The sequence below is a fragment of the Marmota marmota genome, unplaced genomic scaffold (assembly GCF_001458135.2).
Source record: "Marmota marmota marmota unplaced genomic scaffold, marMar, whole genome shotgun sequence".
In the NCBI taxonomy this organism is placed as follows: Eukaryota; Metazoa; Chordata; class Mammalia; order Rodentia; family Sciuridae; genus Marmota; species Marmota marmota.
In genome coordinates, this window is record NW_026000026.1 from 16,747,745 (window position 1) to 16,775,511 (window position 27,767).

The 27,767-nt window shown below is 44.1% G+C and overlaps 1 protein-coding gene across 5 annotated transcripts in view; it reads left to right on the top strand.

The window, feature by feature from the left end:
* The window catches only part of Ptprt (protein tyrosine phosphatase receptor type T), a 783,764-nt gene that overhangs the window by 578,397 nt on the left and 177,600 nt on the right, over positions 1–27,767 (top strand). For all 5 annotated transcript variants that reach the window (XM_048810927.1, XM_048810928.1, XM_048810929.1 and 2 more), the window contains exons 12-13: positions 8,328–8,364; positions 22,210–22,266. In XM_048810927.1, the coding sequence (XP_048666884.1) occupies positions 8,328–8,364; positions 22,210–22,266 (94 nt within the window). The remainder of the gene's footprint in view (positions 1–8,327; positions 8,365–22,209; positions 22,267–27,767) is intronic.

Here is a 27,767-nt window from a genome sequence, read left to right on the forward strand (position 1 = left end):
GCCGGCAGGCTCCTGGGCCTGATCCGCCGGTCTGTTGCAGGTCTGCCTACCTTGGAGGCGCGGGCGGCGGATCTGCCCTGCCCCTCCTACCACGCCCGTGTACCACTGGGTCCCGGGTCTGCCCACCTTGCGGGCGCGGGTGGTGGCTCCGCTCCGCCCCCTCTCCAATTGGGGTCACACGGTCACCACGCCGGCGAGCCGCTGGGCCTACTCCGGGCGCTGGCGGCGGCCCGGCTCCTCCCCTCTGGCTCAACGACAAATCGAGAGAGACTCGGGTGTCTGTGCCTCACCCCCCCTACCAGGAGAGCAACTGTTTCTGTCGCTGCTGGTATTGATGAAGTTCTCTCCTCTGCCGCTTTCTGATGACATCAGATCTCTGCCATGTTGGTGTCCTATGCGAATGGCAGCATTTCGTTCCCCTGTTCTATGGCTGAATGAGCTGCGGTCAGTCGAAAACAGGGATGGTGACGTCAGCTTTCCAACATGGTGGCCGCTGGCCTCCTCTGTGGTCTGACCGGTGTGGAGAACCGAGATGGACCGCTTCCTTCCCCTGTCTCGAACCCAGAATTCAGCCCTGAGTACGGTGCTTGCACGGCTGGCAGAAACTGCAGCGCTGTATCCCTGCGTCGCTATCTCCTCGTTTCCCAGCGCGCGCTGCAGACTCTAGCCGCGGGACGATTTGCTGAATAAGCAGTGTTACCCTCCGTGCGACAAACCTCTCGCGTTTGAGTCCCCGTAGCCGATCCTCGTGCGATGGAAATCCTTCCTCCAGGTTCCGGAGCACCCCACTATTGCTGGAAATTCCTAACAGGATAGCCTTTAGCCGTCCTGACTTGTCATACTCCCACACAGTGAAGCAGCACACAGGGGCAATGCACTCCTCTCGCTGCCATCTTATCGAATTTTATTTATTTTTTTATACAATAGCTATATGAGGCTCCTCCCATGTTTTAATTTTGTAGATTTAAGTTAGCTTACAACATTCCCAGTTCAAAATCATTCTGTCTGTTCTGACGGGGTTATGAAGTGCAATGATTTTTAATAGGTGGCTTTTTTGTAGCAGGGTGGGGGTGGATGTAAGTTCTGACTCCCTGTTGTTCTTTGTTCTCCTTTGGCATCCTAAAATCCCCCCCCCCATTACTCTTTTCCCTTCAGCATCCAGTCTCCTGAAGTTACTTCTTCTTTTTGCCTTCTTTGTACCCAATAGCAATACCTATTGAAGTTTGATACCTTGGGTTAAGGTGCCTACGAGTCTTCTTTCCCTGGACTCCTCCCTTTGATAAACTAGGATTTACATTTTTCACACATTCACACGTGGTGTAGATGTTGTCTTTCTGGAGCACATTCTAACTCAGTCATATTCCCTCTACTAGCTTCCCTTTTCTTTCTTCCACATGGCGTTTCCATATATGCTCTCCAAAAAGGCTTATATTGAGACCTTTAAAGATATTTCATTCATAATTGGCTCTTATATTTTTACCAACAAGGACTCTGAAGTTTTGATATTTCTCTGTGTATAGTTTATGCTGAGGTTGTAGATTTCATATTATTTGCCTGTTTATTTTTTTATTGCTTTCCTGTGCTGTTTTTGAAGAATATGTGGGAAGGTTTGATGTTAGGCACTTCTCTTTTCCATCTTGAATTTCTGACTGTTCAGAGTCCTGTGTCAAGTCAAAACAGAATTTCTCTATAACGCAAGTGGCTTAGCTTCTTTTCCAAAATAGAATGTGCCTTCTTGCAGCCCTGGGAAGCAGGCAAATGGGAAAGGGGTGCATTCCTACAGATAACCACAGAAAAGAAGTCCACTTGCTTAAAGGTTACTTTGTATTTTAGCCTGGCTTACCATCTGTATAATCTTGGAAAATGTCATTTAATTTTGTCCCATGAGAAATAAAAAGAATGAGCATGGTGATATTCACCTCACACCCTTATTTATAAGTATGGAAAAACCTAAAATATGCAAGTCAGGTACTTTTAAAAAAGGACCCTCCTCTTTATTTTATTTCCTTTGTTCTTTTTCCAGGGAATGGGACATGATAAGTGAGTGGATCTCATGACAGAAAAACTGTGGGGATCCTTGCAATGCAGAAAAGTCAAGAGCAGACAGGCTGGAGGAATTGTAGGCAGAGACCCCAGTTGGAAGCCCAGACTGATGCATAGGCATGGGGCAAGGCAGCGAGCTCCAGGGTCAAACTTCCCACAGGTAGTGAGAGGCTGGGGCACATCAGTGTGGTCACTCTCCTGTTCAAGTCTCCACCCTCCTTTGGCTAGACTACCCACCACCCTCTTCCTATCAGTTAGTTTCTTTTTCACTCTAAGTGTATTCTGTATACAATAGCCTCTGTCTTAAAAACATAAATCTTAAATTTGCTTTCCTGCCTATTTAAATGACTCTTAAAATGGCCTCTCTTTCCTCTTAAAATATAGACCAAAATACTATAGTAGAAAAGACTCCACCAGGTTTGTATCTCTAGCTTCCTCTCACATCACGGCCCGAGTAATTCATTACAGTTATAGCCTTACCAGACTTCTTTATGTCTTCCACAAACCATGCATTTTCCTACTTCCAGGCCTTTGCACAAATGTTTCTGAGTCTGGGACAAGCTTCCCTGACACTTCATATGTCTGACTCCTGCTTGTCTCCAAGGTGGCAGATTAAATGGTCTTCCTTAAAGCCCTGGACTGCCCCCTCCACGCCATCTTCTCTATACGCACAGAGCACCCAGCTCTTTTCCCTTTCCATTGCTTATTGCAACTTGTAATTAGATATTTATTTGTGAAAATATTCCTCTAATGTTTGTCCTGTGAGGACAGGGACCATTCTATTTTGCTCATTCTTGTAACCCTAGTACCCAACACGATGCCCAGCACACGATGATAGTTCAATAACTATCTTCAATGGCTGACTGGATTATAATGAAAAAGGATCAAGTAGGCTATTAGGGTTCTCAAGTCTTAGGAAAAGATTAAGTCGTGAGCAAAAAGTAACTGGGAAAACTATAGAAGGACTCCGGACTGAAGGCGAAATGGCATCATATTACCTGGGGAAGCTCAGTCTTAGAGAAGAAAAAGGCACAAATTGGGGTAACTGGGAAGAACTATTTGAAAACTATGGAATTGAGGGTAAATCCCTATCCTATGAAGTGAGGAATCTAATGGGAAAATCAAATAAGAATCACAGGGTACCCAGGACTTATTGATCAGGTCGGCAGTACAAATTAACCTAACTCCTTCTGGATGATACACAGCAGATATAGAAACCCTTGAAGCCTTAGACACTCCCATGTGAGCTCTTCATTTGAAGAGTAATCCTACAATTTTAGTATATAGTTGAAGGATGGATTTATGGATAAGTTAGTCTTGGGCCCATCCTAAAATGGAGGTAATCAGTTGGCCCAGGTATAAGGCATTCTTGAAAATAAAGTAGGTATAGCTTTGGTTTTTTTGCAGGGGATGGGGGCAAGGATTGAACCCCAGGGGCACTTAACCACGGAGCCCCATCCCTAGCCCTTTTTAGTTTTTATTAGTTGCTTAGACCTCATTAAATTGCTGAGGCTGGCTTTGAACTTACAATCCTCCTGCCTCTGAGTTGCTGGGATTACAGACTTGCACCCCTGTGCCCAGCTAAGTAGATGTAGCTTTTTAAAACAACTCTTTGCATGGGAAAATGTGTTATGGAGTGGTATCAAGAAATCAGAATACTGAAAAAGGAATGTGCCAGTAGCTGGGACCAGATTCAACACTGAGGAATAACTTTACAATGGCCTGCCTCTCTACCAAGAGTACCTTCTCTACCCCTTACTCTGCCATTTGATTGATGAGGAACCTGATCCACAGAGGGGGATGGTGACTTGCTCAGTACTGCACAGCACTGGCAGAGGCTTGAGTAGAAGCAGCACGTCTCAACAGAAGCACAATAGTAATGACATTCTGTTCTACCCCAAGTTGATGGATACCTGTGTGCAGATTTTCAACTCTGGAGCAAGAAGTGAAACAGGAGTGAGATTGAAATGGGAAGGAAATGAAACTGGATTGCACTGTCCCAGCATGTATTATAGTCCTAGAAATAGGTATAGTTCAAGTACAACAGAAAATACACCATTTTCACCCCTTTCCCCAAAGCCTTATATAATCAGAGCACAAAGAAAGGATTCATTTCCTGCTTGTTGATCTGATTGGGGACTTTGGACATATGCACGCTAGCCAGACCTCCTTGTTGACAGAATTCAGAATGTCCAAGCTTATCTCCGATTTGCTTGCTGACAACTCAGTTACCCAGAAGGTCAAGAGAGTGGCTTTGTTATTCTGTGCCTAATTCTAACCAACAGAGACAGATCACTTCTGGAATTAAAGTTGCCAGGAACACAGAAGTTCACACATGTCAGTCTCATGTTCAGAGTCAGGAGGACTTCAGCCTAATCAGACACGTGCTCTAGATTATAGAAAAACAGGCTCTGAACAGTGTGGAGTAGAAAGGGTGGTGTGAGTACTGTCTGTGCCTGAAACTCTGGAAGGGAGGATGATTCTAAGGAGTGTTAGCAACTTCCCACAAATAATATGATGAGCAGGAGAGGAAGGAGGATAGCCCATTATAGGTATCCCAGGTTCCCTTCAGTGTGGCTACGTTTTAGAGAACATCCCCACAGTGGGGGAGGTTAGTGTTCACTTTTGTGGGAGGAAATGACTAGAAGGGACCTGAAGGAGACTTTTGAGACGTTGGTTGTGTTGGGTGTTTTGTCCAGGGTGCTGGTCATAGGTGTGGGTTTACTTGGTGGGAAATTTGTCAATCTGTATTTAAGATTAGTATAATTATCTTGTCTATATATATGTTATACTTCAAATTGACAGTGCAGCAATTATTAAGATTTAGTATATTTCCTTCAGAACCTCTTTTTTTAAGTGCTTAGATTTACATATTAGTTGTAATATAAAATAGTACTTTCATTTAGTATTTTCTATTAATATACCATTCCCCGTTATCACAGGGCACAACCCAGCTTCATAATATTCCATTGTGCCAGGCATGGTGGCACATGTCTTTGATCCCAGATATTCAGGAGGCTGAGGCAAAGAGGATCACAAGTTCAAAGCCAGCTTTGACAACTTAGTGAGATCCTTTCTCAAAATTTAAAAAAAAAAAAAGGTGAAAACAGGACTTGGGATATAGCTCAGTGGTAGAGCTCTCTTAGTTCAATCCTCAGTAACATTAAAAAATAATTAAAAATCTATAATAATCCCTTGTATAGATAGACCAAAGTTTCCTTTATCATGCCCCTATGGTTATAGGGGCATATAAGAACAGCAGAACCAACATTTTGGACTAGAAATCCTTTTCTACATTCAAGGTTATTTGCTTGAGAATATGTTGGTGTAGAGAGATTAGATGGAATCTCTTTAAAGTTAAGGTACATGTAATTGACTCTGTATTCAGGGGTGCAGAATATAGAGAGGTGACTTAAGAGGCCTGAGCATCTGTGGATTTGGGTATCTAGGAAGTTCCTGGAACCCGTCCCTCTTGGATACCAAGGATGGCTATATTGACAAATTATTCCAATGGTCTTGACATCATCAAAAATTTGCTCACCACTATATTCAACAATCCTGCCCAGAACTGGCAAGTTTCCTAATATCAGATGCAAAACCTCCTTCTTTTCCACTGAGGTGAAATGGGAGAGTTTTCTGATCATCTCTAACCTCTCCACACCTCTCCGCACCTCTGTGCAGTTTCTTAGAAGTGGTCTCTGTGATGATGCTCCACTGTTTGCAGGCCTTCAGTTCTCTGGGGTTTATTTAGCCAAAGCTGAGAATTGAACAGCAATGGGAGTTGAAGAACCTTGCTCTTTCTTCAAACATGAAAACAAAGTAACTCACTTGCTTACTTTGATCATTGCCTGCAAGTTTTGATCCATTTATGACTTATGCTTTTTGGATATCACACTGAGAAGTTCCACTTTATTTTTCTATTTTCTTTCAGTCATTTTATTTCTATCTTTTATTTTAAAAAAGCTTTTTCTTGAAGTAAAACAGGGTTGATAGTTAATATGAACATCTCATACTTCATATGTTTGAACCATAGCTTGTCATATTTAAGATTTCTGATTTTTCTCTTTTATAACATGAAACAATTACTTGTTTTAAAAGGGTCATTTTCATCATGATTAAAAGGAAGAAAAGAAACACTTGATCCAAAGAACAAGTCGTGCCAACCCACCTAGCCTTCTTTAAGAGTGTTCTTTAAGCTGGGTTAGGGAAATGAAAAAGACAGAGTACCTGCATCTGAAATGAATTTGACCCTCTTCTTAAGATATTATTGTGGAAAAATACAGGGCATAAGCAATTGAGCTATTGAGGAGATATGATTGCATAAGCAATCAGATATTTGGTATCTAGTTTGTTCAAAGATTCTGAATGTCAACAGGGATGAAGGATTTCAGTATGTGTCACAGAATTCTACCATTGGCATTTTTGAGGTTACTACTTACATTATTGATCTGGATAAAAATTAGAAAAACATTTCCCCAAATTTGTAGGGGATAGAGAATATGATGATAGGCTATCGGAATCGGATCAATGAAAATGGAACTCAATGGTGGTAAATATGATTCTGTACTTGGGTTAGGATGTTGTTGGCTATATTTCTAGAAGCCCAGTACAAGTAAAGGAAACCGTGATACAGCAGGCAATCCTATGGTGACAAGACCACTCATCGACTGATGCTCCCTGTTCTAGTCACTGCATGTTGAGAGGGACAAAGTAGAAGATCTCTCAGCATGAGTAGCTAGGATGGTTCAAAAGATGAAACTCTTATGTTATGAGGTTTGCTGAGAAGAACATTAACAAACCTGAGAACCAGCTTTCGGTATCCAGACATGCTTCTTGCATAAGGAAGGACTAACTTTCTCTGCAGTAAGAGGAACTGGGATTGAGACCACTGGGAACAATTATGGGACACCATACTTGGTTTAACAGATGACCACTTCTCACAGTCAGAGGTATAACTAGGTAGAATAGACTCTGATTTGCATGTTACCATTTCTTCTCTACTTCTGGGTACATGGAAGATTCTATCTCCCCACCTCACTGAAATGCAGCACAGCCATGTGACTGGTTCTAACCAGTTAAGCTTGAGTAGAAATGAGAGTGTCACTTCTGTCCCAAAGCATTTGATTGTCAGAGCTTGATTCTTCAGCGCTCTTTCCCCTGAGATCACAATGGAGGCACCAACCTGACCTTGGTTTCTGGGTGATTATAATGATTAGAGAACTCCCCAACCCCAACCTTCAGACCCAAACACACACCTACATCAGACATGTAGTTTGAGTAGAAAAGAAACCTTGCTGTTTCCAGCTATTGAAGTCTGTGGGTTTTGTTACTGCAGCATAACATTTTCTAGCCTGATTAATACAAGTGCCTCCAAGACATAGCGGTTTCTTCTGAGTGGTGGGCAGAATAATAAGCACTGGCTTATTGAGAAATTAATGATTTAAAGCCTTACCAAAAGTTATCGATTTGGATAATTTTTTTGCATTTTTTGCTTTTATTTTCATTGTCACATTGCATTCATACAGCTGTTGGGGTTATAATTTAGTCAACTGGAACTTTCAACTGGCTCCTGGGCCTCTTAGGAAATGAATCCCAGTAAACTAAGTTGACTCTCTGCCTGAGCACACTTTTCTGTAACTCCATGGCACAACCAGTAACATCACAGATTTATGGATCCTGTTCATTTGGGGAACAGCCAACAATAACTAGATAGTTCACCCCAAAGAGATTCTATAGCCACACAAACACTCAGGCAATGTTATTTATGACAGCTATGAGGTCCACCAGAGAGCTCAGGGCCAAAGTGGCTTTCTGAACATGAACTCTGTAGTTTTATTCTTACAGGTTTCATATAGATGGGGCTCTTTCGAAGTATCCCTTCAAATCTGTGCACTTAGATATACTGTTGCCTATAACAAGGTTTCCCAAGGAGTCCCTGGCTCCAGTTGCAAATTCATGCACCTAAACAAAGAACACCACACACCACAACATGCCCACTAAGTATAGTTAAAGATTTCAGGTTCTGGGAAGTATGTGAAATATAGTTCTGTCTGGGGAAGCAAACAGCACAGCATATGTTCCAAGCCTGAAAGAAAATAAAAAGATGGAATTAAAAGGTGATCCCAATGAGAAAAATATATGAAAAGGACAAATTTTAAATTATAATTAAAAATACATATGCATGCATATGTATATGTACAAATAGATATGTATATTTTTCTTTATATAACAATCTTATATAACCAACAACCAATTAACTGGTGCCTCATTTTTGTTGTTCACAGGAGACCAAAATCAACTGTGTTCGTCTGGCTACAAAAGGTATGTTGGTGTGTCCTTGTCTGTCTTTAGCAATGCAAGTGTCTCTCCCTCTAGCCACACAGGGAAAGTTTAGGCAACATTGCCCCCCCCCCCCAAAGAAAGGAAAGAAGAAAAGTTCTTTTCATTGGGTCATTGCACTAGACCATACATCCTAAGTATATTTTAGTAGAATTGTGCCTACAGCAAAAAACTCAAAATATATGTACTGAATAGATGGATGGATGGATGGATGGATGGATAGATGGATGGATGGATGGATGGATCAACAGATGGACTGGTACATTATTCAGTGAAGTGATGAGTATAAATCATCTCAAATATTCTTCTGCTCCACATCTTCATTGTATTTGGGTCTATGTTTATGTGGGTGTTTTACTTTAAGCTTGTCAATTAGCCCCATCTCTTGGGTTTTGTACTGTGTTCAATTGTATATGGCTTTCAAATATGAGGTGATTAGTGTTGGTGCCTTTAATAATGAGAAAACAAACACTGCATTGTTATGTAGTTGGCATTTTCAACACTTATCCCCAAAAATGAAGACAGCATTGTTCAGGCTCATCACTTTTGTTTTCCTAATTATAATTGAATTGCCTGGCTCCTTCAATTGGTACATGTTTCTGTTTATTACTCTTTTTAAAAAACAAAATCAATGAATGGTTTGCTATCATTTAACCTATTACAAGGTTGAATGGTTAGAAATCAGGTTTATCTTTTTTCTATGGAATTGATATTTTTTAACAGCGGCTCACCCCCACCACCCTACTCACATACCAGAATTGGATTCTGTTCCTTGCATCTACTCACAGCATACAGAGCTTCATAGATTGCTTTCAAGGATAGAATAATTATAAATATAAATAGACATATAATCATAGAAGTAAACAGTAGACAGGGGCAGTGACTCGCGTGTCTGCGTCTGTGTATGTGAATGTGTATACACGTATGCACACGTACAGAGGCAAACACGTGGGAGGCAGTGACAGACAGTGGAGAGGAAGAGAGAGAAAATACCACACAGCTCTTTGACACAGCGTGCACCGAGACCCATCACACGTGACTTGTTTAACATTCAAGAAAGTCAACTCAATACATAAGCACCCAGGGGAAGAGGCAGGAGGATGGGGAAGACAGAAATACTAAGGCTCACTGTGCAAAGAAGTCATCCTGATTTTACATAAGTCACAGCGATGGGCATGGCCCTAACTTCTCTCTCTCTCAGAAACACAGTTATTAGATGGAAAGAGATAAAATACTCTTTGTGAGGCAAGGAGTGTTGATGACCGGCAGAAAAGGTGTCACAAATCACAGGCTTCAGCAGACTTTTCCTCTGAAGAAAACAGATCATGTGGAAGGAAGAACACCATCATTGGGTAGCACCGGGGCTCTCGAGGCAGCTGGGAGTCTGCACCAGGCCTCTAAAAGTGAGGTCAGAAGGGCAGAAACTGAAGCCCTCTTCTCCATGATGATACCTGTCGCTCTCCGGTAGCTTTTGACCTCTAGACAAGGGCGGGGTTGCTGTGACTTCTCTGCTCTCCAGGGGAGTCTAAGGATATCCTCTGTGACCTAGGCCTTCCTAAATGGTATCTTGCTGTGTCATGTTTTCTGACCTGAAAACTGGGAACACGTGACCTGTCAAGCAATACCCTACATGTGAGGATAATGAGAGAATATCTGAAACTGTACTTCCCTGAAAGTTTTAGAACCACCGTCCTCAGAGGCATGGAGGCCCACCATGGTGGCATCTCCAGAGTCACACTGCTCTACTGTGGGGAGTTTCATGCTCATTTAAAGACCTAGAGCAGAAAATCCCTCTACCTCTCTTTAGCACAAGTTTCTCCTCTTGTTTGATCTCCAGGTTTCGGTCTTCCTTCAGTGGAATGTGTGTCAGGCAACGTGTGAGTTTATAGAAGGACACGGTATATAAATGGGTGTGAGTGCCCAGCTGGTCAAACCCAGGCAGGGCGCTGAGGGGTCAGAGCACTGGGAACTCCAAGCACCCACATTCTAGTTTCTAGTTCAGGAAGAGTCAACACTTGTGTCCAAGGAAACGGGGGCTCCCATAGCACTTGGGAATAGGCAGACAGCCAGATAATGCTGAGTGCCAATTTACCATTATTCAGGGAGTTGACCCTCTGAACACTGCATCAGATAAGAAGGATACTCAGGGAATCCAGAGATAAGACAAAGAGAAAGACACTTGTGTTTGGTCAGCGTCTATTCCACGCCAGTCGCTGTGCCTGGAGCAGCAGGGTCGATTGAAGACATATGCCTTTCCCACAAGGAGTTTGAATGAAGGTCCTAAGGCTAGGAATCAATATTTGACCCATCTCACCCGTTTCTGACTATCTGGATTAAATTTCTTCTTGGAAGTCTTGTTGAAAGCAATATTCTTTTTAGCAGTGGAAATATGATACTAGAAGTCCTGCAGATTTGGGCCACATGTGAAGTCCCTGAGATGGGTCATCAGTCTCTTCTACCTCCCTGTCACCATGGTGCCTTTCTCATGGGTCTGCTGGCAGGCATCCAGCCCCTGGAGTGTGATCACATTCCAGTGCTCTGGTCATGAGGCAACTTGCTACTGTCCTATCTTTGACCCTGGACAGTCCCGCCAGTATCTGTGACCAGTTTTGTGGATCTCATATAACCAGAGCGTTTCCACCTGGAACAGGCACAAGAACTTATTCAGGATCATTCCAACATGACCCAATCCCAGTGCCTCTGATATGAGATCCAAGCCTGGCTCCAGTATGTGGCTCTGACCCTTCCCTTTCTGTAATGTCACTCACTCTCCATTTGGTGCTGCCCAGTTTGGATGGTTGCAAAGCAAGGAACCTGTATTAGCTTCCTGTGGCTACTTTGATAAAACCTATAAATTGGATGACTTAAACAACAAAAATGTACTGTCTCACAGTTCCGGAGGTCAGAAGTCTGAAATCAAGGTGTCCAGAGGATTGGTTCCTTCCGAGGGCTGTGAGAAAGAATCTATTCCCTTCATTTCTCTTAGCTGCTGATGATTGGTGGTGATCCTTGGCATTCCTTGGTTTGTATAAGTGTCCTCCAGTTCTCTGCCTTATCTTCACAAGGCATTCTGTCTGTGTTCATGTCTGTGTCCAAATTTACCCTCTTTATAGGGATACCGATCATCTTGGATTAGGGGTCTACCCCACTCCAGTATCGCTTCCCTTTAGCTTAACTAATTACATCTGTAAAACCTATTACCAAATCGGGTCATATTATAAAGTACCAGGAATTAGGACTTCAACATAAAAATTTAGGAGTGTGGGGAGAAAGGAAGTACAAAATTCAATGCATAATAGGACCTGAGCAGATAGGGGCCATGTCCATGTGGTTCCCAGTGAGTCTTCACAGTGGGATTCCAATAAGGTGTTAAGGGTGTGCAAGGATCAGGAACCACACCCACCAGAAGGGACTCCAGAGGTAGGCTGAGGCTCTGTTTGATTCTTGCTCTTAAAATAAGTTGCTGGAGGCTATCTCAGGCTGGGGAACTGCATGATCCATGGAAGCAGCCCTGAGCTGGGAGCAGACATGGTGGCCCAACACACTGGATGCTGGGTGTGTGGTAGCAGGACCATCCTTAGACCTCATGTAGTGGTGAGATATTAGGTGCTGACACAATCACAGTCCTGGGCAAGGGAAGGGCCAGGACCCCTGGTAGGCACCAGCACTGCCTGATGAGAAGAACTCTGAGGAGGACAAATTAATCTCACCAATCACTAATTCCTCAATCAGATTTGCCAGAACAGGACATTTCTGGCACAAAGCTGACGCTAAAAAAAAAAATACTTGCTGAATGAATAAACCCATTTGGAATCAGCATCTTTCTGCAGCTAGGCTGGGAGACAGAGGGCCTTACTCAATCTCCCTGAAACTTGGCCACAGCGTATCTGCAGTGATCTTCATCTATCCGTTCACAGAACATTTTGAACATACCTTCTGTCACTGATATGCTAAAAACCCACTCTCTGTAGAATAAGAGTCCTGACTTGTCCATCCTTGGGATGCAAATACCTGCACTATATCCATTTTCAAGTCACCAGTGATGGAACAACTGGCTTGCCAAAAACTCCCGAGTGTTTAACAATTGGCTCTAGCCAACTGAGTGAGCTGGCATAAGCCAGTCTCAGTCTGCAAAGGCCTCTACCACCTACTTTGTTACAGGGATGGGATCAAATGGCATAGCATACATTACAGTGTTTTGTCAACAGAAAAGTGTTTGGGGAAAAAAAATGGTTGTCATTATTATTGATGACTGTTATTTCCTTCAGGTTGTAAACTCACCATTGAACATCTTTAAGTTGGGCACCATGACAGGAACTGGGTATTTCCTGGTGAACCTGTCCTCAAGAACGTCCCAGTCTAGTGTGGAAACAGACATGCAGTGAATACTGGTAACAAATAAAGGTGGAGTCATGATGGTGACTGGTGCCTCCAAATAGAAGTGAAATGTTCCTCATGGGAACTGAGGTAGTCATGGTGCCAAAGTCCCAGGAAATAATAACAGCTGTGTGTTCCCAGGCCATTATGTGTGTCCCTGCTCCTCTGAGACTGGTATAATATAGAAGGCTTTGTACCTCCTTGGCCATCACTGCCCTTTCTCAGCTACCATGGGAAACCACTTAGTATCCAAAACAAAGATGGGTTTTGAGAAACCAACTGACTGAGGTTCTAACACTGAGAGGACACAGCCCTGGCTCAAGGCTCACATAAAGAGACCGGTCCCTGTATTTATAGAGGATATATTGGGTGGATCTATATCCCCTTAGGAGGGAAGTATTTATTTATGGGGCCAGATCAGAACCTCACATGGAATATCCAGCTATGGCACTATGGTGTGGTGGTTTGACATTTGCTGGTAGTAGGGTTAAATCTGGGATTAGGATGGGCTCAGATGAAAAGGCTTGCAAACAGTGTTTCTCACCAATGAAGGACTTGTGGTTACTGATCCAAATTCATTTGCTTCTTGATGTTGTCCCTCAACCAGGGGTTGGCTACTGTTAACTTGCAGACTTAGAGGACTGAGAATGGGGGAACAATCACAGTGGGGAGGTGGGATTTATCAATGAAGAGATAAATACAGTAGGATTTGTCTTAAGGACAGGATTCCTAGAAGCAGAGCCTGAGGCAAGGATTAAGGGGCTTATGATATATGAAGGAAAGACTCTCAGAAGTCTGTGAGAGAAGAAAACAGAACAGGGAATGGGAGAGGCTGAGCAAGAATCTGTCTTAGGTAAAGTCAAACAGAGGCTAGGTCTGCAGGAGAGTATTAATTCTTCCAAAGTTGTCCTGTCTTGAGGCCAGAAGACCAGGATTGGTACTCTTTCCCAGGGGGACCAGTCTTTGACGCTTCTCCCTCCTTTCCCTTCCATCTACCCAAATCACTTAGGTGGTTCTAGAGGAAGTGGAATCCTTGCGCCTTGGACAAATCTCAGGAGGAAGTCACAGGTGTGAGTCCTAATAGCACAAGGGTACACTGACCTGAAAAGAGAACCAGGTGTGGAACCAACAGCCTCTGCTCTACCTACCACTGGGCTTTTAGTATATGCAGGACATACTACTACATCCTTGGGGTGAGAAGTAGCAAAATGCTAATAGAATTGCCTCAAATTGGAAAGCAAAAAAGCCACTTCAAAGCCCTTTGCTTGGCCTACTGTAGCCCTGGGAGTCAGTCTACTCAGCTGTAGAGAAAAGCCGGCAGCCATGGGGTAAACAAGCATTGTCTTGGTTTAGAAACAAAGCTATTATTCAGACGTTGAAGGGAAGGCAGTGGAAAACCAAGGATCAGAAAAGATCGATTTAAAAGTTAGGCTTTGCTCCTGCAGTTAAAATAAGAACTGTGAGAAAGGGCCAGGGAGAGAGGGCATTTAGAGGCAAGCATTGAACAGTGCCTTGTCCTGCATTTGGAAGATGAGGGATGACCTCAGCCTAGGCAGCAAGTTGGAAATGTAAGGCAAATGTGCTCCAAAGAGATTCTTGAGAAAATGGGGCACGTGAAAACTTGGGGTGGGGTACTTAGAATTCAAAGGTGCTGAAACCCAAATAGGAGACAAAACAACCCTTCTCATGGGAGAAACATCATCTCATTTGGAGGAAGATACCTCAGGCTGCAGCCACTGAAGGAGGGGACAAGAATCTCAGTTCATGCCCTTCCGACCCAAGTATCTCAATTCTTGCCTCAGAACAGGCCAAGGGGAAAATTGTTTCTGACCTGGTTGCTCAATTCTGCAACCATACCAGTGAGTTCCTCTTGGAGAAACGAATGTCAAGTTCCATCCAAGATCCCTCACCCACTGATCCTCCTGTCCCCTGGCCCAAGCCTCACAGAAAGACCCTTCTGTTCACTTGCTACTTCTTTTTACCCATAAGCCCTGCCCCAACCAGTCTCTCCTGCATTTGTGGCCCCTTCTGGCACTCTGGGCTCATGGAGCTCTTATTCACTACACTGCAACACAACGGTTTTCTTTCAGTTCTTTAAGTACGTTAAGTCGCTTCCGGCCTCAGGATGTTTGTTCATCCTGAAGTTCTCCGACCACCATCTGTGCCTGCTGAACAGATACACATCTTTTAGACAGCAGCTTGAGCCTCACTTCCTAAGAAAGACTTGCAATCTACTATCTATCCCCAACATTTTTCACTTTAAACCTACGTCGTACTTTTCCTTCAAGCATCTTAGCATGTCTCTATGTATTTGCTCGACCATGTGTTTAATGTGCTTGACTCTTAAGTGATGTAGGTGTAAGGACTGTGCCTATTTTGAACACTGTTTCATTCCCAGATGTTATCATGCATTGATATTCAATAAATTGTGTTGAATGAACAAATGGACAAATGGGTACATGGATAGATGGGCGGGTGGATGAATGGGTGAATGGATGGGTGGATGCTTTAAAGGATCAGTGGATAGATGAATAGATGATTACTTCAGTAGATCAATGGATCAATGGATAGATGGATGGAGAAAGGACCAATAGGTCATTATTCTTCCATGGTCACATTTTTTTTTTCAAATGCAAGATATATGTCAGGACAGGGTTCTTGGAAAACAGGAGTAAAACTGAAATAGAAGGCCAACTGTCTCATAGATCCATTAACAAAGAGCCCAGCCAGTCTCTGCTTGTGTCCTTATTGGGAGAGGAATCTCACTCCTTCCTAAGAGAGTTCCTTCCACTTTTGGAAATTTTAGTTGAAAATAACCTCAATATTATGGGTACAAATTGGCTCCTTATTAGTCCTGCTCATCAATCCTCAAGTCCACATAATCCTGCCTTTTCAACTTCCAGAAAATAAAAATAGTTTCCTCTGATCTGGTCCCTGCAACCCCACCCAATCTCAGATATGGCCATCCAGGTATAGGCTTGCCTGCCTTCCGTTTGTTGGATCTACTCTGGCCTCCAGCAGGCAGCAGTACTCCCATCTCTGGTGCCAGCCTTCATGGGAACACAGCTGGTTCTGCAGACTCCCGCTGGGTGCACAGGAGTGGCAGTTAGAAAAATCAGCTTTGATTTGATTTGCAAACTGAGCCGAGTCATGGAGACAAAATAAATCCGGAAACCCATAAAGCCATTTGCAGAGTTGCTTTGCAGAAGACAGGCACAGTTTTAATCTAGTAAACACTCTCTAACGATCCCATTAAAACAACCCCCTTGGAGTAGGTGCTGAAAGCTGGACTCCAGAATAATGAGGCACGAGATGAGTGGCCAGTGTCACCAGGAGTTCTGTTCTGCATGGTGCTGGTGAGGGACTAATACCGTGGTCAACGGCAATAGGCAAGAGACGTGGGTGATGGTCTTTTGTAAACAGGCCTTTTTCCTTATAAGGGCTAAGATGGGAGTGAAGCATTTCATCCAGCATTTTCCTCTCCTCTCTCCATAATGGGTCATCACTCCTGCAGGGACTGTAGGGACAACAAATAGTCATTCTCCAGGGAAAGGCCCTCATTTTGCAGATGATAAGACTGGGGCCCAGAGGGTGCCATAGGTCCAGGGCTCCCTTATCTGGTATAAGGTATGAGAAACCAAATTAGATGACCCCGTCCTATATGGAATCTTCTGCCTGACACAGAGCCTCCTTGAGGGTGACATGGGAAAAATAGGAAGTCAGGGGCACCTGTGTTCAAAACCTACCTGCAAAACTTAGTTATTTGACCTGAGACAAGTTGTTTTGACCACGCAAGTGACTTAACATAGGAGCCTACTGCATGATTTTAAACCCAGGGTCACTAATCTGGGTTCAAGAACATAACTGATTATACAATGAGCGTCCTTTTCTTCTTGGCCTTCGGAGGCTCTGAAAGGGATCCAGACCTACCAAGCGTAGATCCTGTCCCCCAGTTCTCTGAAAGGCAAAGCCTGGACTCCAGTCACCACTCATAAAATTCTACACATAGGCCATTTGACAGATGGACCCAGGCCAGATTCAAAGTGCAGGAACTGTTGGGGTGCAGGGATCATGCTGGCCTCAGCTTCCAGTACTGGACCTTTGCATCTATAGATCATTGTGTTTATATGAGACCCTATACAGCCGTGATATATTTTTTTGACCACGCATAGGATTTTGCTCATCCATCGGCTAGCCTTTGATTATGACACTGTCCTTTCCTCTATACTTGTCTGGTAATTTCAGGAGAGACCCAGGACTCTGATATACCCAAATCTAGCTATGGCAGCTGGGTCAGGTCCCTAATGAAGGATCACTTGTGAGAGGAATAACTGTAGTGAGGTAGTCTCATGGAAAACTCATGGCTGTTGTTCAGTCTTTTTAATTTCTGTCAGGCTTTCAAAGGGGGAAAACTCAAAGTGCGTATTTGAAGGGTTAGAGCAGGGCACTGCTGTTCTTCTCTAGCCAAGTTCAATGAGTTGAATTTTCCAGTCTGAGGGTCGTGAGACTTGCAGGAGTATAACCAGGTCTCCTTGACTCTTGGAACTTTTGCTCTTATCCAGTGTCTTCTAGGTCTTAAAATGCCAATGGAATAACATGGCTTTTTTCTAAAGGTCTTGTAAGAAGATGGAAGGAAAATAAATATATCATAAAATACCAAAAAATAACTTAAAGATGACCTTTAAATACTCCAGTCCCTTCTTTAATAATTTTCTTTACTACAACAGCTGACAGAGCTCTCTGGTTTCCTTCTGTCTTTCCCCTACCTCCCACCATAGAGATTGGTTCAAACTCCTGCCATGCACTCCCTCTCCACACCCCACTCAGGAAGACCAAAGCTAGTCCAGGAAAACAAAAGCCAACACTGACTCTTATCCTTCCAGCAGGTACCTGGGAATGCCTGTCCGTCCCTCTCAACTACAACTGCAGACTTGAGACACCTGAGTTGGCTTTAACTCAAAGATGTTGTTTCAAAGCAGATGAATCTTAAAAGGAGAAAAGGAGGCCACTTAAAGCCAGGAATGAGGGAAGAGGGAAATCTGAGTTAGATTGGATTAGAAATAAAGAAAATTTAAAACCCATTAATGGGTTCTCAATGTAGTGTTTCAAGGGGGGGAAGGAGGCTTGCAAAAATTAATCACCTATTCTGTGCCAGTCACAAGGGTGTGTTTGTTGACATGAGGTTACAATGAGAGGGCAGAAGGAAAGCCCACATATTGTACACTAAATAAATGGAGGTCTTCACTGTTATCCTTGCTCAAGCCATGAAGCCATATATGCTCAGAAGGGGTAAACAAAAAGCTCAGGGTCTCTTAGAATTATAACTCAGATCCAATTCTATGGCACCATTTGAATCTTGTTAATATCATAGAGTGAATGAGACTCCATGGACCACTGGCAGAGTCCCCTGTCTCCATTTGTCAGCCCCTTCCCACGCCTCTTTTCCAGTAATAATTGATGATACAATTCTTATGACATGATGGTCTTCAGCCTCCATTCAGTGATGTCCAAGTTAAAAACTAGAATCTGGAGTTGAAGGTGAGATGCTCAAGGATCCCTCAGCTTTCTTTACTTGCACAACATATTGAAGCTAATAAGCCAAGAAATTAGTTTGTCTTCAAGGTTGTTTGCTCCAGGACCATCTGTACCCCAGCAGTATCTCTCTACATTCAACATACATTGCTTTAGAAGGGGAAAAAGTCAGAAGGGAAGTTGGGAAATCTGAGTTAGATTGGATTAGAAATAAAGAAAATTTAAAACCCATTAACAGGTGCTTCATATTCTGGACTCCTTCTTTATTGCATAGTCTCAGTGTTTTCATTCATGGTGGACACATAGACAGAATTACACTGGTCAGGACCTAGAAACAGCAAAGAGAGAAAAGTCATGAAATCCCTAGTTTAAAAAAGTCACATGGCAGGGAAACCAGGAGAAACCTGAGGAAGCATGAGATTTCCAACTCTTTTCTAGTTGGATTGGTCAAGATAGGATAGGCTTTGCTGAACAAGTTGATGCTCAAATCTCAGTAGCTTAATACCACAAAGATTTATCTGTTGCTGTGCCATCTAGAATATATGTGGCCACCACAGGTGAAGAGAAACCCTGAAAGTGGTAACTTTGGTCTTCACCACACTTGGAAATGACTCACATCACTTCCACTACAGTTGTCTTGATAAAAAGTGGTCACATGACACAGCTCAAATGAAAGATGACTAGGTCTCTGCCATATGCTACTGGTAAACACCAGTGACACTGTAAACACCAGTCAATGCTAGTACAATATATATAATATCATTTTATATTTCTACTTCCCCTTGTGTTTTGCTGAGACCCAGAATCCTCCTCTTCTTCTTCTCCACCCCCTTGTAAAATCTCTCCCCATTCCAACTTTCCATCTGCCCATCTGTCCCCACCCCTGTTAGCTGACCATTACTGCTAAGCAGAACTTGGGTTGTGGCCCTGGAGGTTACAATCTCCTCTGGGTTTGCCAAGCAGGCTAAGATTTTAACTGTTTTCCATTTAATCCTTAAAAATCATTTCATGATATACCTATTATTAACCCCACCTTATAAGTAGAGAAGCTCAAACATAAATGTAGATCATTTTCTAAGTGATATAGCTAATGAGTGAAAAATACTGAATCAGAGTTTCATATATTCAATTCGTTTTTAATAAGCATTTATTGAGCGCAACTTGATCTTGACATGTGGTCCCTCATTCCTTAGAGATTAGGAACTTAATATTTGGATTTGGACAGTCTTAGAGTCTAGGCAGGAAAAGGTGCTGAAGTGCACCATGTCCCAGTTTCACCATCTATAAACCAATGACAATAACACCATTTATTCTGCAGTGTTAATGCAAGAACTTAATGAGCTAATGCATGCAAAGTGCTTAGTGCAATGCCTGGCTTGTAATAAGCACTCAACAGGTAGCAGCCAGTGGGAGAGCCATCCAATATATATCAATCCAGTGTGATTAAGGCTATGATGAAGGTAAATTCAGGATGCTATTGAAGCAGGGAGAAGGGACGTGTAAATCAACTTAGTGCATGCTTTCTCGAAGTGTGTGGATGCTAAGGCAAGCTTTGAAAGAATGAAAATCATCCATATTGGATAAGATTGAAGAATAAGAGAGGAAGGTCTTCCAAGCCTGGGATGTGAATATCTGGAGACAAGCGAGTATGGACCTGAACTGGAATGGGATGAGGCAAAGACAGGATGGCTAGTCTCCCAGATAATGGTTGGAGCAGTCAGAGGAGTAACTGTAGTGGTGTGAACTGCCAGGCCACCAGGGCAGCCCTGTAGTGCACACGTGAACCTTGTCCCAAGATGGTGGGAGTCTTGGTGCTGCTTAAGCAGACTGAACATTTTTTCAGAAAGGACACTTAAATTGCAGTTCAGAAAATGGGCTGAGGCAGAGACAAGGTTGCAGAAAGAGAGGACAGTAAGTCAAAATATTCGAGCCCTTCTTCTCTCAAGCCTTTGATTTCTTTTTCTGACATGTGAGGCCAACAGTCCTTGTCTTGCCTGCCTCAAAAAATTGAGGACAGAAAAACATGAATAAAAATAGCCACTTAGAGCAAGGGTTAGCAAGCCTTCTGTAAAAGACCGGATAGTAAATATTTTCAACTCTGCAGGCCTGATGGTCTTTGTCATACCTATCAACTTTGTCACGAAAGCACAAAAGCAATCATAGATAATGCCTATGAGTACAGATGTGTCACCATAAAACTTAGTTTATGAATACTGAAATTTGAATTTCACATAATTTTCATGTGTCACAAAGTATTACTCTTATTTTTTCCCCAACCATTGAAAAATGTAAAACATGTTCTTAGCTCCTGTCCGCACAAGAAACAGAAGGGGCTGGATGTGGCTCACGAGCCCTAGTGTAATGACCCCTGACATAGAAGGTGTTTGGAAAGGGCAAAGCTCCCTATAAATTTAAGGGAGGAGTGTTATGACTACTGTTTACCAGTGGTAAAATTTTATAGTATCATAAAGGCTGTCGATCAAACTCGCCATTTGTGTTAGTTTTGAAATGATATATTTCCACTCATCACTTGATCTAGGATGCCCCATCTCTTTCTGCATTTTGCATAAGCACCTTCTGCAGTTTTGTTGCAGGAAAGAAACTTCTAGTTTCTGACCAAGTACAAGACACTTCCCACACTTCCGAATCACTTTCATTAGAGGCCAGGGGTAGGTTTAGAAGGGCAAGAACATCCAAACCAGGCAGACCCGGGTTTGATTACAGCCTTTGGCAGTTACTAGTTTTGTGACCTTGAATATGTTATGTAAATGATCTGATTCACCATGTATTCATTCATTCATTCATTTATCCAACAAATATTCATGGAGTACCTACTACGTGCCAGGTATAATGCAAAACACAGTGGAGATTACAGAATTAAGGAGAAGGCATATACTTATGAAATAGTGAGGTCACTGTAATGAGAAAGGAGCATTTGGGTGTTGTGGAAGATGGAGGGACATTTCTCCTAAATCTGTGAGACACTAAAAACTCCCTAGGAAGGAGTTACAAACCAACACCTGAAGGATGAGCCATGTCAGCCAGGTTGGAGAAGCAGGAGGGAGTGTGTTTTCATGCAAACTGGCTGCCTAGGAATGGCCTACAGACAAGAAGGTAGGGGACTGTTGATGGTGGCAAGTTGTTCATTTTGCTTGGGGCACAGCAGAGAGTACGGGGAGATGAGTCAGGAAGGCCAGGCAGGGATCTCATCTCTGAGGAACCTGAGAGCTGGGTTCAGGTGTTTGAAGTTTACCCTGAGGACAGTGGGGGCCCTGATGTATTTCAACCAAGAGATGAAGAAGAGGTAGAAGGAGAACAAGACTGGAGGCCAGAAGACCAGATAAGAAGCTGGTGCAAGTGAACCACAATCCAAGCAAAACACAAGGGTGGCCTGGACCAAGTGGGAATGAAACTCAGGAGAAGGGGGCACCTTCGAGAGCCTTTCTGGAGTAGAGTTAATACCTGGTGATTGATCACAAGCAGGAGGTAGGAAGGAAGGAAAGGGAAGGGCAACGCCCAGGTCTGTAGACAAAATCTCTGTGGGTGGTGGCACCATTAGTGAAGAAAGGGAAGACTGGGAGAGATGAAATTTGATGGGAAAACAGACATGTTTATTTATAACACTTCTGACCTTTCTGGGTTGTCCTAACTCTCAGAAACATTGGGCATGAGACACCACGAAGGGCACCTGGCATGTCACAGGTGCTTGATAAATGGTGACCCTTTCGCTGGCTTCATTTTTTAAAATCCACTTCGAGCCCTTGTTTTGTTAGATCATGATGTTCTTTTGCTGTGCAGGGTGAGCTCTTCAGAGCCACGGGTTTGCAGTTCTGTTCACCGTACCTCACGTGTTCATGTGTGTTTCTTTCTCTCCTTCTCTTCTGCATGCTGCCTGGGGATTGGCTTCCTTGTGGTCAGCACCAATGGGCAGCGCCCAGGTGACCCCGGGGACTCCACTCTGCCTCCTCACCACAGGTGATCACCAGAGGTGGGCGGGTGGGAGGGGATTGGGAGTGGCCCAAATTCAGTGGGTCCTCCAGGCCAGGTGCACCAGAGAGGAACTGGCAGTCCCTTCATCCCACCTTCCCATCCACCCACCCATCCACCCATTCATCAATCCAATCACACACCCATCCACCCACCCACCCACTCATGCATCCCTCTATCCATTCTACTAATGCTTAGTGAGCACCTACTATGTGCCAGGCATTGTTCAAGTACTGAGGGGTATAGCAGTGAGCAAAGGAAGAGGTTTCAGTGCCTCTCTAGGAGGGGAAACAGGCATTGGGCCAAAAAACTCCACAAATAAATGTGCAACTGTGAGTAATACTATGGGGCAGAGAGCCCAGTGCTCAAGACCAACACACCTGGAGCTCAGGGAGGGCTTCCCAGGAGAAATGACAGTGGGGCTGTGCTCTGCTGCTGTGAATGAACTGACCTAACAAGTCCATGGTTAGGAAATTAGTCTCAGATTACCACTGGTCCTGACGCTGCTCCTTCATGTTAAGTAGGAGTAATGCTGCCTACCTCTTAGGGGACACTGTTTGCATGGTAAACTCTACACGGATACAGTCTTCTGAAGTTGCATTCTAAGACTACACAAGATCATAAATGGCAAAGGAGCTGGAAGAGGAGCTCCCAGACTAGGGTAGGGTATTTTTTCAAATGTAAATACCACCTCCTTTCTTCATTTACTGAAATACACGCCTCTCGCTCACATCACGCGTGGGTGAGGGAAAGGGTTCCCCTTGGAGGGATGGGCTGGCTGTGAAATAAAAGCTATGAAAGTAGTACCACAAAATAGACACGAAAGACCTGAAATACATTTTATGGGGAGGGGGGGCAGTGACGAGATAAGATGACCAGGTGGCTAACAAAGAGGGAACCCTTGTTGGCTCTATTTATAGCAGTGCAATCAAAGGGGATTGGTAGGTAAAAAGTTTCAGGGTGGGAGGAGTCTTGCCCAGGTGCCTGCTTCTTCACAAAGAACAGGATAGGGGTGGGAGTCAGCAGGATATTTGGTTCTTAAGGGATCATGCCCATCTCCAAGTGCTAGAACTTGGCCAGTGAGCTAAGCCAGACACCACATGAACCAGACATTCCTCAAACCAACGGGTTCCTACTGGGAGTTCCTGATACCAGGCTTTCCTGCCTAATGGCTTCAACGTCGCTTTAATTCACGCACTGTTCAGATGTCCACTGTTCACTGTTCCCGCACATGCCATCCTGAAAAGGATGCAGAACCCATCTATAGCATGGACCATGGCATCCGTGATGCCCACTGCAATACCTTGGAGAGGAATGACAGTCTGCTGAGGTATCTCTTTAAGTGGAAGTTTCCTGGCATTCTTAAACCATTAACCGTTGCCTCTCTCCAAGTGCCTTGCTCAGAGAATGGCCTCCTCTCTATTAACCTGACTGGTCAGTTTATCACAGTGGGAAAGAGGATGCAGTGGGCAGTGAGAACATGAGTTGGGCCATCCAGTACCTTCACAGTTCACAGCACCTTTCCCAAACCCAAACCCATCAGTTGGTGCATATCTTGGACTGGGTTCCCTGGATGTTGACCTGCACTGGGGATTCTTGTCAAGATTATTCAAGGAGGAGTATTCTCAGAAGAAAGAAAGGGCAGAAGATGAAACAGGGCAGGGGACAAAGCTAAGGGAGGATGCATCAATCTGAGCCCACAGGGGTTTCTGAGGTGTGATTTGTTTTGCAGAGTTGGTCCCACTTTGAGGCACGAGGGCGGCACCTATACCATGACACCAGTCAGCCATTGATGGTTGGTACCATGGAGGTGCATGACCTCCAGGAGACTTGGCTCCCCTCTCTGCCTGCAGGACTTCTCCAGGGCAGGAGGCTCCCACAGCAGCTGGAGAGTGAATACCCCAGGCGGTAAAGGCAGAGCCCCAAAAGCACCCACTGTGGTTCAGTGTCATCGATGCTGGGAACCACCATAGCCCAATGTGACACTGCCAATGCCTCGGGAATTTCATCTCAACCACTCCCTGGGTCTACAACCTTGAGCAAGTTACATCGCTTTATTTCACCTGGAAGCTAATTATCCCACTTCAGAGAACCACATTAAAGATTAAATTTGATAACCCTAGAGAGGGCCCTATAATAGTAGCAGCACATATCAGGTCTTCAAATGGCCGTCCCCAGCCTCACCCTTCCCCCAAGGGAGGCAGGAACTGCAGATGATAGATAATGAGAGAGAAGTCTCTCTCGTCACTGTTCCCACACGTAATTGATGGAGGAACAAGGCTTCTCTGGAGTGTGTGTCAGCAGCTCAGTATCTGCCGGGCCATTGTTCTCTGGGTTCTATTCAACCTGAGCAGCCAGATAATGTTTTCTTTAAACAGAGCCAATCCTATATCGGGCACATTTGTTCTTACCTCTTGCCTTCCCAGACGTCTGAATGTTCCTCCTCTGACAGGTTTATTTCATTGCGTTCCATTTATTTCCACCTGTTTCTCAGCTTCGTTTGATGGGTGAGGTGCCTGCGAGTCTTTCTCTTTGAGCAGGCTGTCCCTAGCAGAGGGCGTTTTTGTTAATGTCCGTCCCCTGGTAGCAATAATGGCTGATGTAAATAATAACTGTCCAGGTCTGAGTGATGGGGATATTAGACTGTAAGCATGGGCAGCTCTTTTCCCAGCCATTGCCGCCTGGAATCCCACACAGCCACAGGATGTCGCAGGGGCGGGCTGGCTTTCGGTGGGTGAGTTGAAGCTGAGTTGGGCCTTCAGGTGGCCGCCTCCTGGTCTGGTGATTCTGATTATTTCTCTTCTCTGGCCAATAGTCTCTTCACCTGGAGGAGGAAGAATAGTAATAATGCCCACAGCCAAGGTTAATCATGAGAACTAAGCGTGATTACAGTGTAATCTTTAGTCTTGGTCAAACTAACTCCAGCTAGTTCTTCAGGTCACCCTGAACTAGTGGCCTTTCCTTCAAGGGATTCAGGCTTCAGAGCAAGGTTTCTCAGCCTCAGCCCTGTTGACATCTGGGGCTAGATAATTCTTTACCATGGCAGGCCTCCCTGTGCACTGTAGGATGTATAGCAGCATCTCTGGCCTCTACCCACTGGATGTCAAATACCATATCAACCCCAATTGTTACAACTGAATATATCCACTTTTATTCTCAACTGTCCCCTGGGGACTAAAATCACTCCCTGCTGAAACCTTTCATAGTGGCTCTGTTCAGTAGAAATAGAAATTGCCCTGTGTATGCAATTTTTAACTTTCAAAGTCACATTTAAAAAGCAAAAACAAAAAGATGAAATTTGTTGTTATTATTATTATTATTATACCAGGGATTGAACTCAGGGGCACTTAACCACTGAGTCACATCCCCAGCCCATTTTATATTTTATTTTGAGAAAGGGTCTCACCAACTTGCTTTGGGTCTCGCTAAATTGCTGAAGCTGACTTTGAATTTGCGATCCTCCTGCCTCAGCCTCCCAAGCACTAGGATTACAGGTGTGCACCACTGTGCCCAACTGAAATTAATTTTAAGACCATAATTCATTTAACTTGATATATCCAGGATATTATCATGTTAATAAGTAACCAATGTGTAAAAGCTATCAATGAAATAAATACATTTTACATTCCTTTTTGTACTTTTTTGAAATCTTATCTGAATCTAAATTTAGAGTATGTCTCAAGTTAGATGCTGAGTTTTAATGGTTAAAATGAACTATGTTCCTAAAAGAGAGAAAATGGTATGTCATGAGTAAACATACTTTTCATTGCTTCAGTTTTTAAATTTACATTAATTGAAATAAGATTTAAAATCCAGCTCCAACCACTTGGTGTTGGATGTACAAACCTAGAGGTGGGATTTGTCTTCATTCTCTGGGTCCCTAGCTCATGAGCAGAACAGTGTATGTATGCACAGAACCATGGCGCTGCCGGTGTTCAGTGCTCTTTGTTCCATTTTGTCCCCCAGGAGACATTTTTCAGTGTCTGGAGATGGGTTTGGGGGTCACAAGTGGGTGTGGGGAAAGCAGGCATCTATAGAATAGAGGTCAGGGATGCTTCTGTCACAGAAATAAGGCACAAGCCCCGTCTAGGCAGAGATGGACATTTTTCTATGGTGGACTCACTTGTGGCCGAAGTGGACGAGTGACTAGTTAGTTGTTATTTCGCCTGAGACAATGGACTCTGTCAGGGGCCTACCGTTGCAGGAAGAATGCCTCTTCTCAGATCTCTCCTGTAGCTCAGTCAAGCCTCTGTCTCTGGACACGATAGGAGACAGGCAGTGTCCAATCTGAAGGCCAGAGTGGATGCACTCTGAGTCTTTTCCAGGGGTGCATCCGGACTCACTATCTTGTTCATGTCCAGGGCCCACAAGGAGGGCTTTGGGAGAAGCCATCACCTGGAGCCCACCTCTGTTCCTTAAAAGGGAGACTTTGAGTAAATCACTTGGCCTTTCTAAGTCTCAGCTTCCTCATCTATGACATATTAAAGATGAGTCCTAGCTCGGCTCTGCCCCATCATAGCAACAGCAATGGAAGAAAGAGGTGCCATCCTTGCACAGCTCTAGGTTTAAGAAGGTGCAAGGCCAGCTCCCCTTATTGTTCCTTTCTTCCTTGGGCATCTCATGTCAAAATTCATAGCGTTATTTTTTTTTTCTGTCAATCATTTAAGTGGAGGTCTTGCTCAAGGGACAAGATTCAAGCCATAATATACTCCCTGAAAGTGTTATGCAAATGCCCTAAAGATGACCTTCCCAATGTGGATAATCCTAGACCCGAGCCCACAGAAAAGGTCTGCGTGGGTGCAGAGAAGATGGAGAAACAGCACATCAGCCTCCCCAGGTTCTCTCGCAGGGCCCTGCAGGCTTGGACAGCCTGGGGCTGCCATGACCCTCCCAGGGAACTCATGCCTCTAGTGGGAGTTAATGGATGGTGGGAGATCAGGAGCTGGAGGGAGTAGAACCAGGGAGAGCTTGACCTGAGCACCCACCGTGATGGGTCAGTGCTTGTTGGGACCTGGGGAGCCTGGCTGTGGGGTAATCAGCCTGCCAGCCTGGCTGGAGAGAGGTGGCTGCTCTGGGGGACAATGGCATTAGGAAGCCCAACAAGATAATGAAAAGGACAATACAGTGGCCACCATGTGTTCCAGGCTTCCTACATGCCCTGGAAGGAGTTGCATGGATCACTTTAAGTCATTTACGTTTACTTACATTTCTACCAAGTAGGCTGAAATTCTCATTTTACTGAAGAGGAAACAGTCTCAGGTGATTAAAAAGCACATAACTTGGCAACAATGCAGTCAGGATTCAAGCCCAGGTCTCTTTATCCAGTTTGTAATCTTGTCTTTCTTGCCCTCTGCCCATAGTCAATATTAATAGGCACCTATTAATGAGCCTCACACTGGTAATGCTACAGTAGAAGGGCATAGGGCTGCGTCTCAGAGGCCATGTAATTTACTAGGTGTGGGGCCTTAAACCACCAAGTAGCCCCATTT